Raw genomic sequence first — 17,759 nt, 5'->3', positions numbered from 1 at the left:
GTTCAGTTTGTCGTTGTCAGGGCTTTATTTAATTCCTCTTCTTTACTTACCTAACTGTAACTCTACAGTAATCACATATTTGCACCTTTGAGAACCTACCACTTGCCTGAAAGATTTAAGTAAGCACAAATCAGGTAAGTGGCTATTTAACATCACAACATAGCAGATTAAAAATGGCAGAATGAAGACAGAAACAAGTAAATAAAAAATGTAATTAGGAGGTATTCAATACAAGGAACACATAGCAGTTTTCCTAACTTTGAATGCCCCAAGATACACCCGTACAATTAATAATCTTTGTAAATCTGTTAGAAAAATTAGATCTTTTGATGGACTCGTCATTTCTGAAAGATGTAAACTTTTCAATTGCACTATATACTGTAACTGCGAGTACTGTTCTCAATATATGATGCTCAACATTTGATCATTTTCTTAATTGTACTATATTTCACACTATTAACAGTTTGTATTGTGTTGTTCATGTACAAGAAAGGTTAAACTTGATTTATGCTGTACTACAACATTGATATATCATTTGTATGTACAATGTATCTTTTAATTTTGTATCAACATTTTTGTTTTGCATAAATACTTGTTAAATGAGAAGTGTAACAGCAATCCAAGTTGAAATAATATAAAATCAGCTTCCATATTTGCAATTTTTGATTGGTAAATGAAAGGTAGGTATATTCTGTTCATTTTAAAATGGTTGTTTCAGTGGTGTTATAGTGTCTATCTATAAACAGGTGCAAAAACTATTAACACTTCTGCTACATATTTATTTTGTTTGACTTGCACAGCTATATATTATATTATTATTAGCTCTTTTCAAAATCTATAAACATGTGGTAGTTTGTTTCATTGTATGTATAGTTTAGTTTTATTTTCAGTTTATTGATCGAAACATTTAAAAAAGAAAACTTGTTAGACAGCAATAGTATGTTAAAAAATAAAAAGCTGAATTTTGATTCAGATAACATTTAGCAGATATATCTGCTCTAGGTTAACCTTAAACAATAATTTTGTTGGTTTTAATGTTTAAGAATGAATGAAATGTGCCCTGCATTCCATGACTCAATCCACCCCAGGTGATCCCAAAAGTGCTGTTAACAGGGTGAAAGGGTCATGTCAGTCATTGTACTAAGCCTTCATCACCAGTACAGACTTTTTTTGTTTTTTGTCAGCTCTCTGAGACATGAAGGAAAAGCATTTATCCACAAAAGAAGCTGGCACAAGGCACAGTGGGAAGGTTTTGTTTTAAGAAGATGGAGCCAACAAAAGCCATTAAAATCTAATGCATTTTTTCCAAATAAAACAATTTATTGTCCATAGGGCACATGAAACACAAGCCACAAATTATGGGTTCAAGCAACAAGCTTATATGCCTGCTGGGTATTGTCCTACAGTTGTATCATAAAATGAAAAGAAGTATTGGGGTCAATAAAGCTGACAACTGGCAACAAGGGAATGCCCATTATTCCAGTATCAGTTACAGGATGACATTGACTTTTTATAAGTAGAGTATGGTGTCCATTGTAAGCAAAAAATAAATAAATAAAAAAAAATAATGTAACTAATGTCATAAGAAGGAGCATGGTTAACATACATCATTACAAAGTGTTTAACAGAGCAAGTAAGATTACATTTATATTGAGAAGTTTACTTTTTGTATTTCTTATCTTAAAAAAATGTAGCAGAGATAGTTTTTAGGCAGGGTTTGAAAGCACTTCAAGAGTGATACAAAAAAGCACAGCTGCATCATAAAACTAGACACCAAGGCACACAGCAAAAGTAACAGAAGTATCACAGTGCAACATCAATAATTCCTACACTGTTCTAAAACATGTGTTAAAAATAAAAGAATTTCATATATTACCACAGACTACAATATTATAATGTTTATTAGAATATTAACGCTATTATGAAAGAGATATCCTAAAAGTTCTACAACTATGTTCCTATGTAAGTCCAGAGCCAAAACAGATCATAGTATTTAGATTTTTTTTTAATGGGAAAAACAATATTTGCAGCAATATCAATTTGCCTTCTTCTGGGCATGTATTTGGAGAAACCATGTAAATTATGATCAGGAATTTGAACATTTTCACAACTAAGCTGTTTTTCCTAGATATTACAAATCAAGTTCTCCTTAGATATTTTACAAAAACTCTATTGCAAAATTGGATTTCCTGTATATAGAACACATTGACAATATCAAAAAGCAGAAACACAATTTTATATCAAAACAACTTCTCTCTAAATTATCTGTAAAGTAACAAAAAACGATAATCTGTTTTTCCCCTCTTCATTTGGATAATTAGTTTGGCATGATCACAGGCAAGGTTTCCCTTTTTCCTGTAATTTGTGTATGTGTGGAAGTGTGTGCCTACTATTCACAAAAGGTTTTCCTTGAGTAGTATTCCAGATTAAGCAATAAGTAAGAATTTTACAGCTTAGAAAAACATACAGTTGAAGCTAGGACTGCTTTCTTTATATCATCCCCATTAGGTTAGGACTACTGAATGCTCTACTACTGTTGTATTTATCTCAAAAAAAGAAATAACAGCCAGTCTCATAGTATGTGTGGCAACAAAGGCTTTTTCAGTCATCCAGTCATGTCTTACAAAAAAGAAATGGAGCTGGCAATGCTAAATTATCTGTGTTGTGTATTTTCCTTAGTCTTAGTAATAGCTCACTGATAAACTCAGTGATCATACATATCTGTTTTTGGACAATCAGAAATAACTGATGTTAAAAAAATATGATTGCTGATTTTTTTGTCCTTTAGAGAATAACAACAATTAAGTTCATTGCAACTTCTTCATAAAGCTGAACTTGACATGGATCACACTATATGAATGATGATTCATGAAAACAAAACACAGTTTTGCACCACCTTTGATACACCAGACTTTCATATGACATATTAATTTCTGAAATTAATAAATATATGTTTAACATACTATAACTGTACAATGCATTATTGTTTTAGTCATATTAAGGTAAAATGACAAGAGGATAAACAAATTTAATGTAGGCATAGTCTCACTGTTAATATTGCAGTCAAAGAATCAGACCCACATCTGTAATAATCCCTGTCCAAGAAGCTCTCCAGTATCAAATACCAAGCTTAGCACCTTTATCACACATTGTCATGTATTCTGTACTCAATGTACTAATTAAAGAACATAAGCTTTTGAGCAAAAATTCTGTATTTTGTAGGTTGTTTAGTATAATCTTCAATGTGATATTGTGTTCAGTTTATTTTAATTATTTACAGCTTCAAAAGATAAATGAAAATAGGTTACATAATAAGTGTAAGCTAGCGTAAGTGGTTTAATTTGGGGTGTTCAAAAGAAATGTATTATTTATTTATGAGGTAGAAATACATAACGAATATCTGCATCAAATTTGAAATATTAAAATGCGTACTTAAGCTCAAATATTTAAAATGCAAATATTTGTAGTTGAACTAATGTGGATCAGTAATATAAGCATATGGAATTTCATTTAACTATTTTGAGGAAGCTGAGAACAAATACGATCATGTTTTTGATAATTAATTCTTTACGAGTTGGTCCTAGCCCTTTAAGGATCACTTTCAGAAGTTTAAAAATTAACAAATTTCAAACATATGCATGTGGGGTATCATTTTAGGCTATTTCAAGGTCTGTATATATATGAAAATTCTTATTTCTGATTGTAAGTTTTGTGAAAAGGAGTTACTTCATGCCCTCGTATCCCATTGGTGGGTGAACCTCAGGGGTCAGCTGATGTGGCACACACAACATAAATGATTTCAAGAAGCTCATGTGTAATTCTTATAAACACAATAAAACCCAACATTCTCTCATTTATTATGCATTTTTAGGATTAAGACTTTAACTATGAAAAATAAGCAAACAAGACATTCAATTCCTGGTAGTTTCACACAGGGCGGCACGGTGGCGCAGTGGTAGCGCTGCTGCCTCACAGTTAGGAGACCCAGGTTTGTTTCCCGGGTCCTCCCTGCATGGAGTTTGCATGTTCTCCCCGTGTCTGCGTGGGTTTCCTCCGGGTACTCCGGTTTCCTTCCACAGTCCAAAGACATGCAGGTTAGGTGGATTGGCGATTCTAAATTGGCCCTAGTGTGTGCTTGGTGTGTGGGTGTGTTTGTGTGTGTCCTGCGGTGGGTTGGCCCCCTGCCCGGGATTGGTCCCTGCCTTGTTTCCTGTGTTGGCTGGGATTGGCTCCAGCAGACCCCCGTGACCCTGTGTTCGGATTCAGCGGGTTGGGAAATGGATGGATAGTTTCACACATTATATTTACACAATAAAATAATCTTTTTTTTTTTTTTAAAAAACTACAGCTTTCCCAGTCAAAGTTGTTTGCAATTTTCCAATTAGTTTTTTCTCTTCACCATTTATGCAATAAAATGGAGCTTTAGTTGAGTTCAGTTTCTTGCTGCAATAATCAGTGGTCACCAATAAAATCATCACTAGCATCATTATTCAATAGAAAGAACTTTTTTTTTGTTTTTTTGTAAAATAAGATTAATTTGAAGCAATGAATAACAGAATACAAATCTCCTAGAACAAATATTTTAGAACAGTGTAATAAAATGAGGTAAAGAGAAACACATTGTTGCAAGAATATATCGTTAATAGCTTTTAAACTCCAAGCTCCCACCACCACACACTTGTCTTGTCTGTTCAGAAAACAATCAAAATGAAATTGTAATTCTTAATTTTTAATTTTTTTTTTAACAGATAAACTCAATCATTGTGCAATCAATTAATAAATTAATGTAAGTAAGTAAATAAAGTTGAAAGCTAATAATTTCTAAGAATCTAATGGCTTGGCATGGTTTCTTTCCAATAAAGGAAATTTTAATTGAACATTATTTCTAAGACTAAAGCTACTCATTTTATGCTTTCATATATATTTCAACAAAACTAAAAAGAACAAGCAAATAATGAAAAATAATAAAATGCATATTAATTATTTATTCCAGTAATGAATTGCTAAATAGCTTTGAACTCATTTAGACTAAGACAAAAGTTATTTTAAAAATGCAGTGTGGAACCAACAAACAATAATATGCTACAGCACCTGAATTTTAAACATTTTTTTTTTTAAGTTGCAATACTGTACTGTTCACCTATCAAATACAAGGTTACACAGTCAAATTTTTATTTAAAACACAACTGATGTGTTTTAAAGGTGCTTTTAATAAAACCAGTTAAGAAGCCCATTAAAATGTTTATGGGATCTGGTCAACCAGCACAAAAAAAAAAAACTCGAGTTCTCCTACAGCTTCCTTCATTAAGACATCTTAGAAATAAGCATCAAAGCCTGGCTCCCTGGAGCCATTCATAATGATAGTCTTTGAATTTAAACAGTCTATGATAGGAGTTTAATCAGACACACCACTCTCATTTATTAGAGGAGCACAGGACTTTTTTTTTTTTTAATCCCCTTCCACGCAAACAATCATCCAATCAAACCAAACAGCTGTCAGTTTCCATTTTTCAACTGGCCTACAAATATTGCGCTTCTTTTCTTAACAACACTGAATAATTCATCTATCCATTCATGCATCATTCTTCTAAATCATTAATCTAATTTAAGGTACTAAAGCAACATAATGTTTCATTTAAAGAATACACAGTACTAAAGTAGGCAAAAATCACTGTTTTATTATTGTTTTAGTGTTGATAACATACACGCACACACATGTACAAATGTTGTATTGAGTCACAGTGTTTAGCTCAGCTTAACAGCTTCAGAGGATGGTCTTTGAACAATGGCCCATTTATTGTTTAAGAAGAATTTGTGTGTGTTCCCTGTGTATTGTTTGGGTTTCTGCTCAGTTTACTCCAGTATTTCACCTACTGCTCAAAGATTTCAGGTGAGTGGTGACTACATTTTTCCAGTATACACACACATTGAAATGTGTCTTATGATGGAAACATGCCTCTATCGCCTCTCTTGCACCCAGGATATATACAGTATACCAGAATAGACATTGGGTCCCCTTGACCCCAAATTGAAGAACCATGTTCAGGAAATTAACACATATGGATGTAAACACATAGCTACTCGGCATAACCCATTCTAGCTGTAGGAATCTCCAATAACCGGGAAAAAAACCATTGCTTTAACAGAAATTTCTTCTTTACTCCCACTGCCATAAATCTATATGCATTTGAAAAACATGGATATTTGTGGATCACCTTTACACACCAATGCACTATATAAATACAATTTATTATTATTATTACGTGTTTTACTTTCCTAAATAACAGTCAAGTAACTTTGTGGCCTTGCAAATTCTTTCAAGTCAGGCACTGGCAAAGAAACCAAAAAAAGCATGATAGTCATGCACTGTTTTCTCAACAAACACTGAAAGCTTCCTGTTCTACTAAAGTGCTGTGGTCACAAACAAACAGAACTCCCACCTTTTGGACTTTAACACTGGCATGCAGAAATGGCTTAGCCAACAGAGAAAACATTACACACTCATAAAAGATCTTTATAGGGGGTAATTAGAGCATTACAGCACTACCTTTCTATGCTCCCCATTAGGCCAGCACTAATGGGGACTAATCAAATCCATCAGGGTTTAAACTAGGAGGAGGATCAGGTTTCACTCCACAACTCCTACTGTCACAGAATGGTCTCTAGTTATGGCATACCTACAGAAGGAGCCATTAGCTGTTTGATACAAAAATTTGCTTTTTAAAAATTACTATTATATGTAATGCAGATTTGTAGATTTTTTTTCAGTATTCTGAGTAAGCTCTTATGTTCACTGGTATATAGTATACTTATTATAAAAAAGTAAACAATCAAAATGATAAATGTATAACCCTAAAGAAATAATCACAATCAATTATTATCTGTAGCGCAAATTAAATGCTGCAGGTAGAACAACAGTTTAAACAGAATTTTTTTTTCCTGTATAAAAGGAACAGAATATTACAAGGCACCAATGAACATAACCAATTAATGCACAGTATATCCAAAGTCTAGCAAAAATTGATCACTGTAACTGAAAAATTGGATTCTTATAAGGCATTATATAAGCAGATCAGAAATAGTTTTTCACACCACTGTGTGTGTGTGTATATATATATATATATATACAGTGGTGTGAAAAACTATTTGCCCCCTTCCTGATTTCTTATCCTTTTGCATGTTTGTCACACAAAATGTTTCTGATCATCAAACACATTTAACCATTAGTCAAATATAACACAAGTAAACACAAAATGCAGTTTTTAAATGATGGTTTTTATTATTTAGGGAGAAAAAAAATCCAAACCTAAATGGCCCTGTGTGAAAAAATAATTGCCCCCTTGTTAAAAAATAACCTAACTGTGGTGTATCACACCTGAGTTCAATTTCCGTAGCCATCCCCAAGCCTGATTACTGCCACGCCTGTTTCAATCAAGAAATCACTCAAATAGGAGCTGCCTGACACAGAGAAGTAGACCAAAAGCACCTCAAAAGCTAGACATCATGCCAAGATCCAAAGAAATTCAGGAACAAATGAGAACAGAAGTAATTGAGATCTATCAGTCTGGTAAAGGTTATAAAGCCATTTCTAAAGCTTTTGGACTCCAGCGAACCACAGTGAGAGCCATTATCCACAAATGGCAAAATCATGGAAAAATGGTGAACCTTCCCAGGAGTGGCTGGCCGACCAGATTACCCCAAGAGCGCAGAGACAACTCATCCGAGAGGTCACAAAAGACCCCAGGACAACGTCTAAAGAACTGCAGGCCTCACTTGCCTCAATTAAGGTCAGTGTTCACGATTCCACCATAAGAAAGAGACTGGGCAAAAACGGCCGTCATGGCAGATTTCCAAGACGCAAACCACTGTTAAGCAAAAAGAACATTAGGGCTCGTCTCAATTTTGCTAAGAAACATCTCAATAATTGCCAAGACTTTTGGGAAAATACCTTGTGGACTGATGAGACAAAAGTTGAACTTTTTGGAAGGCAAATGTCCCGTTACATCTGGCGTAAAAGGAACACAGCATTTCAGAAAAAGAACATCATACCAACAGTAAAATATGGTGGTGGTAGTGTGATGGTTTGGGGTTGTTTTGCTGCTTCAGGACCTGGAAGGCTTGCTGTGATAGATGGAACCATGAATTCTACTGTCTACCAAAAAATCCTGAAGGAGAATGTCCGCCATCTGTTCGTCAACTCAAGCTGAAGCGATCTTGGGTGCTGCAACAGGACAATGACCCAAAACACACCAGCAAATCCACCTCTGAATGACTGAAGAAAAACAAAATGAAGACTTTGGAGTGGCCTAGTCAAAGTCCTGACCTGAATCCAATTGAGATGCTATGGCATGACCTTAAAAAGGCGGTTCATGCTAGAAAATCCTCAAATAAAGCTGAATTACAGCAATTCTGCAAAGATGAGTGGGCCAAAATTCCTCCAGAGCTGTAAAGACTCATTGCAAGTTATCGCAAGCGCTTGATTGCAGTTATTGCTGCTAAGGTGGCCCAACCAGTTATTAGGTTCAGGGGCAATTACTTTTTCACACAGGGCCATGTAGGTTTGGATTTTTTCTCCTAAATAATAAAACCATCATTTAAAAACTGCATTTTGTGTTTACTTGTGTTATATTTGACTAATGGTTAAATGTGTTTGATGATCAGAAACATTTTGTGTGACAAACATGCAAAAGAATAAGAAATCAGGAAGGGGGCAAATAGTTTTTCACACCACTGTGTATATATATATATATATATATATATATATATATATATATATACACATATATATATATATATATACACACACACACATATACACACAGTATATTTGAGGTCAGTTACACAATGCCAGAGCTACACACCTTTCTAATAAGGTTTAGTTAGGTATTGTTGCCTGAATAGATTTGCTTATCTTGTGTATTTCTGACAGCTGCAGTAAATGTGGCACAATGGATAAAATTCTAGAAGGCCATTTAAAGAGTTTTGTGAAAATGCTTATGATTAAAATAAAAATGTTACTTCCCTAATTGAACTGAACCTGCTTTAAGAAATCACAATCTCGCATGTCTCACTAACATTCAGCCCAAAGCAGAAATGTGCTTGCAAAGAGATGAGGTTTGCTCCGAGTGGATGCATATCTGATTGTAATACCCAAGCAACTTTTCTGGTCTTCAAATATGTATGTATTTGCTCTGTAAAGTAAAATGAATCAAGATTGTGTGATAAGAAAATTCGATTTTTGTCATGAAAAACTTAGGCATCCTTCAACATAATCAAAAGCACACTGGCTTTTCATACCATTGTTTTTTGTTTTTTCCCCTTCATTGAAGTCAAACCTAATCCCCGGGAATGTCTTTATTAAAACAAAACAAAAACCCTGGAGAGAATCCTTTAAAAGCACACAAACCCCACATCTCAAGACTAAGTTTAGACATTGAGAGGCAAATACCAAATACCATGAGCCAAACATGAGGAATCTAAATAAAAAATAAAAGTATAAAGTTATTTGCACTGCACAGATTTCTTCTTGAGAGCACAAATCTTTCCATGTATATACATTTATTGAACTTTCTTTTCCAATATTAAAACTATACAGTATGGTGGTGGTTTTTGTAATCTAAGCATGGAAAAAATAAGTTATTTTGCTCTCAGTGGTGCTGTTACTATAAACAAACAAAGATTTTCCAGTGCAAAGTACTAAACAAAGTTTACACAAAAGAAACCATGGCAGAAATACAAGTAATTACTGTAAATGATCAGATTACCTCACATGTCCATTTCAGTTTCACTCTCAGCTATACAGTGGACAGATATGGTATATTCACTGATGTTACTATTGAACATGCATTGCTTAATGCCCAATTAATGTTAGTCCAAATTTTAAAAGGCTCACTTGCCGGTTTACAACATTTTTGTAATTGCCCAGACACAACTGTATTTCATTAGTAATTCCATATAATGTACTTTTGAAACATTTGATCTGTTTTTAATCTTCAAATACAAAATTGTATGTTTAATTTTGCCTGTACAGTGGACATTAGCCATCTGTTGAAAATGATTTTTAAATGAATGTAAATGCCTTAAAACATTGACCAAAAATCTAAGAGCTTTAAGGAAAAACAACACAGCTGTTGATTGGTTTGAACCTACAAACTCAATTGTTTTCTGTAATGCTTTAATATTACTTCATGTTTACGTCTTCATTTTTGTAGCAGTGAAGTGGTAATTACTTTTCTTATCATTTTTGGAAGCAAACTAAAAACTGGCCCAATAAATAATTTTCTTTTGCAAACATCATGCAATATCTTCCTATTGTTCCCATTGTAATGCTGACATGTAATTGTACTGCTCTTTCCAGGCAAATCAGTTTATGTCATGCAACCCATTCTACTGACATGAAATACCTGTACAATGTTAATTATCTGAACGCTTTCACTAATTTATTTAGTATACAAATTATCCACAACTGCTTACCCATGTTAAAATTATCACATTGTTAAGCATTGTCTTGTATTATTTGCTTCGTATATGTCCACTAATTAAGACCTTTTGCCTTGGTATAAAGTGACAATTTGACTTAATCCTTATTCTTATCTGTGTACTCATTCTCATTGTCAGAACCTAATTTTCACCATCTCAGACTGTTTGCTTAAATCACACAAATTAAAAACCACTCCACATTTAGGTTTTGCTGTCAGCTTCAACCTCTAGAGATTAGGTGTTCTACTTGTTAGTGTTCTATGTACCTAGAAGCATGTACCATTAATAAATGTTAAAATAGTAGCATTTTAATTTGCCACCACAATGCTGTGCTACAGCTTGAGCCAAAAAATTGCTCAGATAACATCTCTGTAATAAATACATCTTAATGCAGCCTATGAAGAAAAAACATACACTGTGTGGTTTTTCGCCATATTGTCGATTTCTCATAATTGTCACATCAATATTAATTTAAGACAGCTATTGGAAAATAGTGTAGGGTGCCTTAAATGGGTTAAAATGAGCTTTACTTCACAACCAGAAAGAGTGTTAAAAGATTTAACGTTAAAAGAGTTATTTAATGATACAGTAGACCTTTCTGAACAAATGCAGTAGTGCGTTTCAAAGTTAATAAATGTTCCTAAAGCTATACATGGTAGCACATTTTTCAGTTTTTTTTTTAAATCGCATATTACTAACCTGTTAAAATGCAACAGCTTTTATTCTATTCACCCATATCTTACTCTTAATTCTTTTGGTCAGCAAAGCGATTTTCATTGCAATATTTCTGTTTTTCTTTATAACTCCATGTTTAATAAATTTGACTTATAGTCTCCTTCATGAGGCCACAAAAGTCAACCATATTTCCATATCTGATGGACACAGATTTTGTCTAATAGATATATATCACAGAAGCAATTACAGATTGGTGGAATCAAAATATTTGTCCTGCATATACATGGACTGTTTTACATAGTGTCAACAATCACGATCAGTTAAGTGTTTTTCAAAATAAACAGGCATACAACACAAAATGCATAATAAACTGTTTAAATAGATGCTGTCAGGTATTCAGTCACTCTCTAAACAAACTTGGGCTGTAGTAAGTTAATCTGATATAAAAGGCCATAGCCTATAAAGCATCACTGGATACAAGGATAGGAGTCGGCCATGGATGGGTCTCCCATTTACACTTATTAATATGAGGTGTGAGAGGAAATGAGTATACTTGGTGAAAACATACACAGACACAAACAGAGAATACAAAACGAACCACACAAGTTAGAGGTTCCGTAAGATTCACTACTGTGCCACACTGTTAAAATGGTCTAGCACTTGAAAACGACCTGATTTGAAGGTTGCTTTGTTTCCGTGTGCCCTGTGATAAAGCAACATACTATATAGGGTTGATCCTATATAGGGCTGCTGTGAGATATCCAAGACCCCTACAACCTTAATTTAATTATCTATTAAAAAAGGGGTTTATAGTACTATATACAGTATAAAATTATGCCATCATTATTAAACTTCCAAAATGATGCAGTTAAAAGATTTCCAGTTTTAGTTCACAAAGAAAGAAATATAACAATATCAAAAACCTTTACCATCAAGATAGCGACGCAGCAACAAATAAGTGTCAATTACATGTGGAGTATAAGGTGTGAGAGACAGAAAGCTTTAGTATTACTTAAGTTTATTATTTTAACAGGAGCTACACTTTATTTTATATTACAATATTATCAAAGCCATCACTCTTTTTTATATATAAGTGTGGACTTTAACTTGATAAAGATCAATAAAGTAGTAAAAGTGAAGTCTACAGGCTGTTACTGAAATAACTGGAAGCCAATAGAGACTAGTCTGCCAGTGAAGCTGTACTTTATGGTCTTGGAATATGATGTATGTCTGAATTTGAAAAATCTGTAGACCAACTCTAATTCCTTCTATAAGGTATAACCAAGTCATTACGTGTATATATAATGAATAGATATACAATTCGATTTATAATCTTAATTTTGCTAATAGTGTTACTATTCACTTTTAGGGTTTTTTCACATTTTGTAATGAATTAGACTTTTCTTATTTTCAGTAAAAAAAGGCTGGTAGTTAAAAAGACTTTGTGAATTCAACAGGGCCAAGTATGCTTATTTAGAAGATATTCTACCAAATGAAGTGTACCTTTGTGCCAATAAAACTTGAAGCTTTAAAGTCTGGAGCACTTCTGAGTACTTAGCAAGTAATAAAAGTAGGCAAATGTTAGTTTTCTGTCATTCCCACTTTATACTCTTCACACGATCCATCAGCAAGACAACTGGGCTCAGGACACGTAGTTAATCTTTTCTATCATGTTGAATACTTGGCTAATGTCCTTGCAGTAACATGAAAGTATTCATAAGAAGATAATGTTCAGTACACAAACACCTAAATAAAGGTTTTCCAGTTTTTAGTCTCCTACTACAGTGCTCAATAGTTTTATTGTGTGTGTGTTTCAAAACCCATGTAATGCTTGCAAAGTCATATTCAGCTTACATGTTAACAAACAAAAGAAACAAACCTATCAATCCATTGATGTTAAGAGCAGGAAGCTATTCTGGCAAAATGATCCACAAGCATCCTGATCTTCACAGTGTCCACATAATTTGAAATATTTCAGGGAAATGGAAGTATGTCTTTGGATTGTGGAAGGAAACACAAATCTGAAACACTTTCAAAGAAGTTGTGCTGAATACAGAATTATATAAAGTATACAGGCCTGAAGCCAAGAATCACTGAGACATAGAATAATTACAACAAAGAGATGTTCCTGAAGCCCAATCAGAGGCTAAGAATTAAAGGGTCAATTAGCCAAAACATTTTGAGTTACCACTCCTGCACTTCTGAGCATATTTACATGTCAACATACCATTCGGTTTAAAAGCTCTGGACAACTCCTGTGTGAGTAAAGACTGGCATGCAGGGTCCAGTCTCTGCAGCTTGGTGTTATATAATAACAAATGGGAGACATGCGAGTGCCAAAACTAGTGCTGAATGCACTAAAATTAAACAGTGCCTTCATAACAATTCATTAATAATGTAAGAATATGTTCCTTGAAAAATTAAAATCCACTCTCATTTTACACAAGACTAAATTTAAACAACTACAAAGCAAATAAAGAATTTAAGGTGCTCTCTGTTGAGTAGTGAATATATTGTATAATTGCTAACACCACAATTGACAAAACATAATACATAATATTCATAAAGACAAACATTTTCATAAATGCACTTTACAAAAACAAAAGATATTCTAACATGATTTTTAAGGAGCTATTTTTAAAATTTGTCCCAGCATTAACAATGATCCATGCTCCCAGCTCCAAACATACAGGGAGTGCAGAATTATTAGGCAAGTTGTATTTTTGAGGATTAATTTTAATATGGAACAAACACAGTGCTATCAGTCAATCCAAAATGTTAATAAACCTGAAACCTGACTGTTTCACAACGGAAATGTGAGTGTGAACATCATCAGGGGAATACATATGTGCGCACAATTATTAGGCAACTATTAGTGTGCAGATTTATTATGCAACTGAAGGAAAAATGAAAATTTTCCATCTCACTTGTTTATTTTCATCTGTTATAGTGAGAATAATAAACAAACACCTCAAAATTTACAAATAAACATCTCTGACATTTCAAAAAAAATAAATCAATCAGTCAATGACCAATATAGCCACCCTTCTTTCTAATAACAGTCATAAGCCTTTCCATTCATGGAGTCTGTCAGTTTCTTGATCTGTTGACGATCAGCTTTTGTGGAGCAGTGACTACAGCCTCCCAGACACTCTTCAGAGAGGTGTATTGTTTTTCTCCCCCGTAAATCTAGCGTTTAAGAAGTGCCCACAAGTTCTCGATAGGGTTTAGGTCAGATGAGGAAGGGGGGCCATGTCATTATTCCTTCATCTTTAAGGCCTTTACTGGCTGGCCACGCAGTGGAGAACTTCGATGCAAGTGATGGAGCATTGGCCTGCATAAAAATCATGGTCTTTTTCCTGTATCACTGTTTGAAGAAAGTGTCTTTGAAAAACTGGCAGTAGGTTTGGGAGTTGATTTTGAGTTCATCTTCAATGCAAAAGGTCCAACTAGCTCATCTTTAAAAATACCAGCTCATACCAGTACCCCACCTCCACGTTGGAGTGGAGCTCTGTGCCCATTACTGATCCACAGGTCCATCCATCTGGTCCATCAAGAGTCACTCTCATCTCATCGGTCCATAAAACCTTTGAAAAAAATCTGTCTTCAGATATTTCTTGGCCCAGTTTTGACGTTTCAACTTATGTTTCTTGTTCAGTGGTGGTTGGGTTTCAGCCCTCCTTACCTTGGCCATGTCTTTGAGCACTGAACACCTTGTACTTCTGGGCACTCCAGGTAGGTTGCAGCTCTGGAATATGAAAGTACTGGAGGATAATGGGTTCCTGGTAGCTTCACGTTTGATTCTTCTCAAATCTTTGGCAGCTAATTTGCGTCTTTTGTTCTCAACACGTTTCTTGCGACCCTGTTGACTATTTGCAACAAAATGTTTAATGGTTCTGTGATCACACACCAATATCTTAGCAATTCCAAAAGTGCTACATCCCTCTGAAAGACTTTTTACAATTTTTGACTTTTCAGAGTCAGTTAAATCTCTTTTTGGCCCATTTTGCCTGAGGAAAACTAGCTGCCTAATAATTCTGCACACCTTGATATAGGGTGTTGATCTCCTTAGGCCACACCCTCCCTCATTACACAAATACACATCACCTGACGTGCTTAAATCCAATAAGCATTCAAGTTAATACAGCTTGGAGTTGGAATATACGCATTAAAAATGATGATATGCTCAAAATACTCACTTGCCTAATAATTGTGCATACAGTGTACGATGCCTTGTTTGCTTAAATTGAAAACCTTTTTCAATCAGAAGCAAAAATATGGAACACACGTTACACATGCCATGAACATTGCCTTAAGGACAGGTTATTTATACAAATGCAACATACTGCAAATCACTTTTGCAGGGTTGAATATTTTGCAACATAGCTGAAGAATATCATTTAGACTTTTTGAGAAAAATGTATTCAAATTATTTTCTCTGTATAACTGAAGTGACAAGATGTATTTTTAAAGACAGTTTATTTCTTAATGCCGCAATAAAGTTGAATCTAACACTCATTTTCACAGAACTAGTAAATAATAAGCCAGTGTATACTTTAAATGAACAATATGACAAAACTAAACAAATTTACTGTCTCAAACAGTTTAGAAAGAGGTCACAAAAATGTATCCCATCCACCAACTACTTTCCTTCATGTTATGCAATGAGAGTTAAACTATTGCTCAATCCACTTTATTACTTGCAGGGTGATGGGTAGCCGAGGTGTCTCTCTCAGTCAGCACTGGGTACAAGACAAGAATGTAAGAGACAATAGTTCATCACAGGACAAACACAACCAATATCCATTCAGAACAAGCCAGATGAGAACTTCTAGTTATAAAAACACACAAGTCTTCAGGATTCAGGAATAAACCTCTGTTATGGCAGTAAGAACCTGCAAGCTACATACATATCTTGAATAAGAATCGACCCACAGTTACTAGAGCTGTGAAGAAATAGCACTAAACCATGAAAAACCAAGAAAGAACTGAAAATCTTTATTTATATGTACATAATTTATATACAGACTCTATAAAGTAGCATATCTATATAAGCAAACTGCTTTTGCATATAAAGTATTCTTAAAACAATCTACATTTTAAAAACATTAGATAAATCACATTTTCAAGTAAACACAACCTCATCAACAACAATTAGGAGTTAAATATGTAATAAAACTGTCACAAAACACCATAGTGTGGGCTTAGCTTTTAAGGTGCTGAGCTGTCCACAATAATTAGTTTTTAATTCTGCCCTCAGGAAGGAAAGCTAGAGCAAAATAAAAGCCAGATCACATCCATTAATTGGCAAAGCTAGTCAGTTCTTCCTGAGGCAGGAACACCTGTCTCAACAAACTGCCCACAGAAGGCACCACATGAATTTACTCAGGAATAACTCTCCTCAATTCACTGTCAAAACATAGGGAAGCACACATATAATGCCTGCTTGAGTCCACATTTTGGAAATAAATAAAAAGTCACAAGAGAGTTTGTAAATTACATTGTCCTAATCCAGATATCTGTTGAGCAGGTCTATATGAAAAGTAAAATAGTTTACAATTTACTTATTATATAATAGGTTTCATTCTCTCACTATTTTTCAGCAAGCACAACCGATTTTAACAAAACAAAGCAAAGAACAAAAAATTTTTTCTTTGAAAGTAGTTATTTTGATGAGTAAAAATATAAAAACAGGCTTGGTAAAACTTTGGTTATTTAGATAATTACAGTCACTTTAGACTTGTGTGGACTCAGAAAAATTTTAGTTTTTCTTGAAAGATCACTTCCATGATTAAAACTGCCACAGTCATCAAGTTACAAGAAAACTAATGGAACAGGCAGTTACAGTACACTGCAGAAAGATTTCTTCTGTGGCTAACAAGAAGTGACATCTCCTGCTGAACATAACTAGAAATGGCATTTTTTTCCTTCATTCAGTTAAAAGGACAGAACACCACTTTTCAGACAAATCTGACACATACAGTACATTGTACTGAAAAAATAAAATAAAAAAGTAGTAAAACAGCAAAAGATACTGCAAGTCAGTTTAAATCACTGTGCATAAGTAGAGTTACTTTCATCTTCCTGGTATGTCATAAAACAATAAAGGCAACAAAACTTATGAAAAGAAGCACAGAAATGGTGTTTAATGTTGTCAGTTTCTATTTAACAGTTTACAAGCATTTAGTAACCTAAAACACCTTACCTTTTGGGAATTGTGCGACATAAGAGGAACTGAACATTCAAGAGGATTTTTCTCAGTCTTCTTCCGACAGCAGTGAAAATTAACACCTCGCATTGTGTCGTGGCTCCTTTGCAAACTAAGCTGCTGTAGCACGGAGCCTAAGCATGCACATTCATTAAGAAACTCCACCTTCCGTTGAAAAAGTCCTTGATCCCTTTTGCTAGAAGAGAGGGTGGGAGCATTAAGTGAGGGGCTCTCTCCCTTAGAGACTGTGGGCATGTGTTTTCTTTTACCTTATGCTCATCCTCCAGTATGATGTTAGGATACCCACCCCAAATCCCCCAACCCCTCCCCATTTCCATCCTCCTAATCCTGCCTTTCAAGGGATTGGCCAGCTCCCTAACTCTAGAGGCTCCACAAG

At 34.4% G+C, this 17,759-nt stretch overlaps 1 protein-coding gene across 1 annotated transcript in view; it reads right to left on the bottom strand.

The window, feature by feature from the left end:
* LOC120529514 (tensin-3-like) overlaps positions 1–17,434 on the bottom strand; it is a 333,361-nt gene extending 315,927 nt beyond the window's left edge. Inside the window, exon 1 of the mRNA XM_039753385.1 lies at positions 17,360–17,434. Within this exon, the coding sequence (XP_039609319.1) occupies positions 17,360–17,380 (21 nt within the window). The 5' untranslated portion in view covers positions 17,381–17,434. The remainder of the gene's footprint in view (positions 1–17,359) is intronic.
* Positions 17,435–17,759: the final 325 nt, after the last annotated feature.

Source organism: Polypterus senegalus, chromosome 5 (assembly GCF_016835505.1).
Source record: "Polypterus senegalus isolate Bchr_013 chromosome 5, ASM1683550v1, whole genome shotgun sequence".
Taxonomy (NCBI): Eukaryota; Metazoa; Chordata; class Cladistia; order Polypteriformes; family Polypteridae; genus Polypterus; species Polypterus senegalus.
This window is presented reverse-complemented; position numbering and strand designations above follow the sequence as displayed.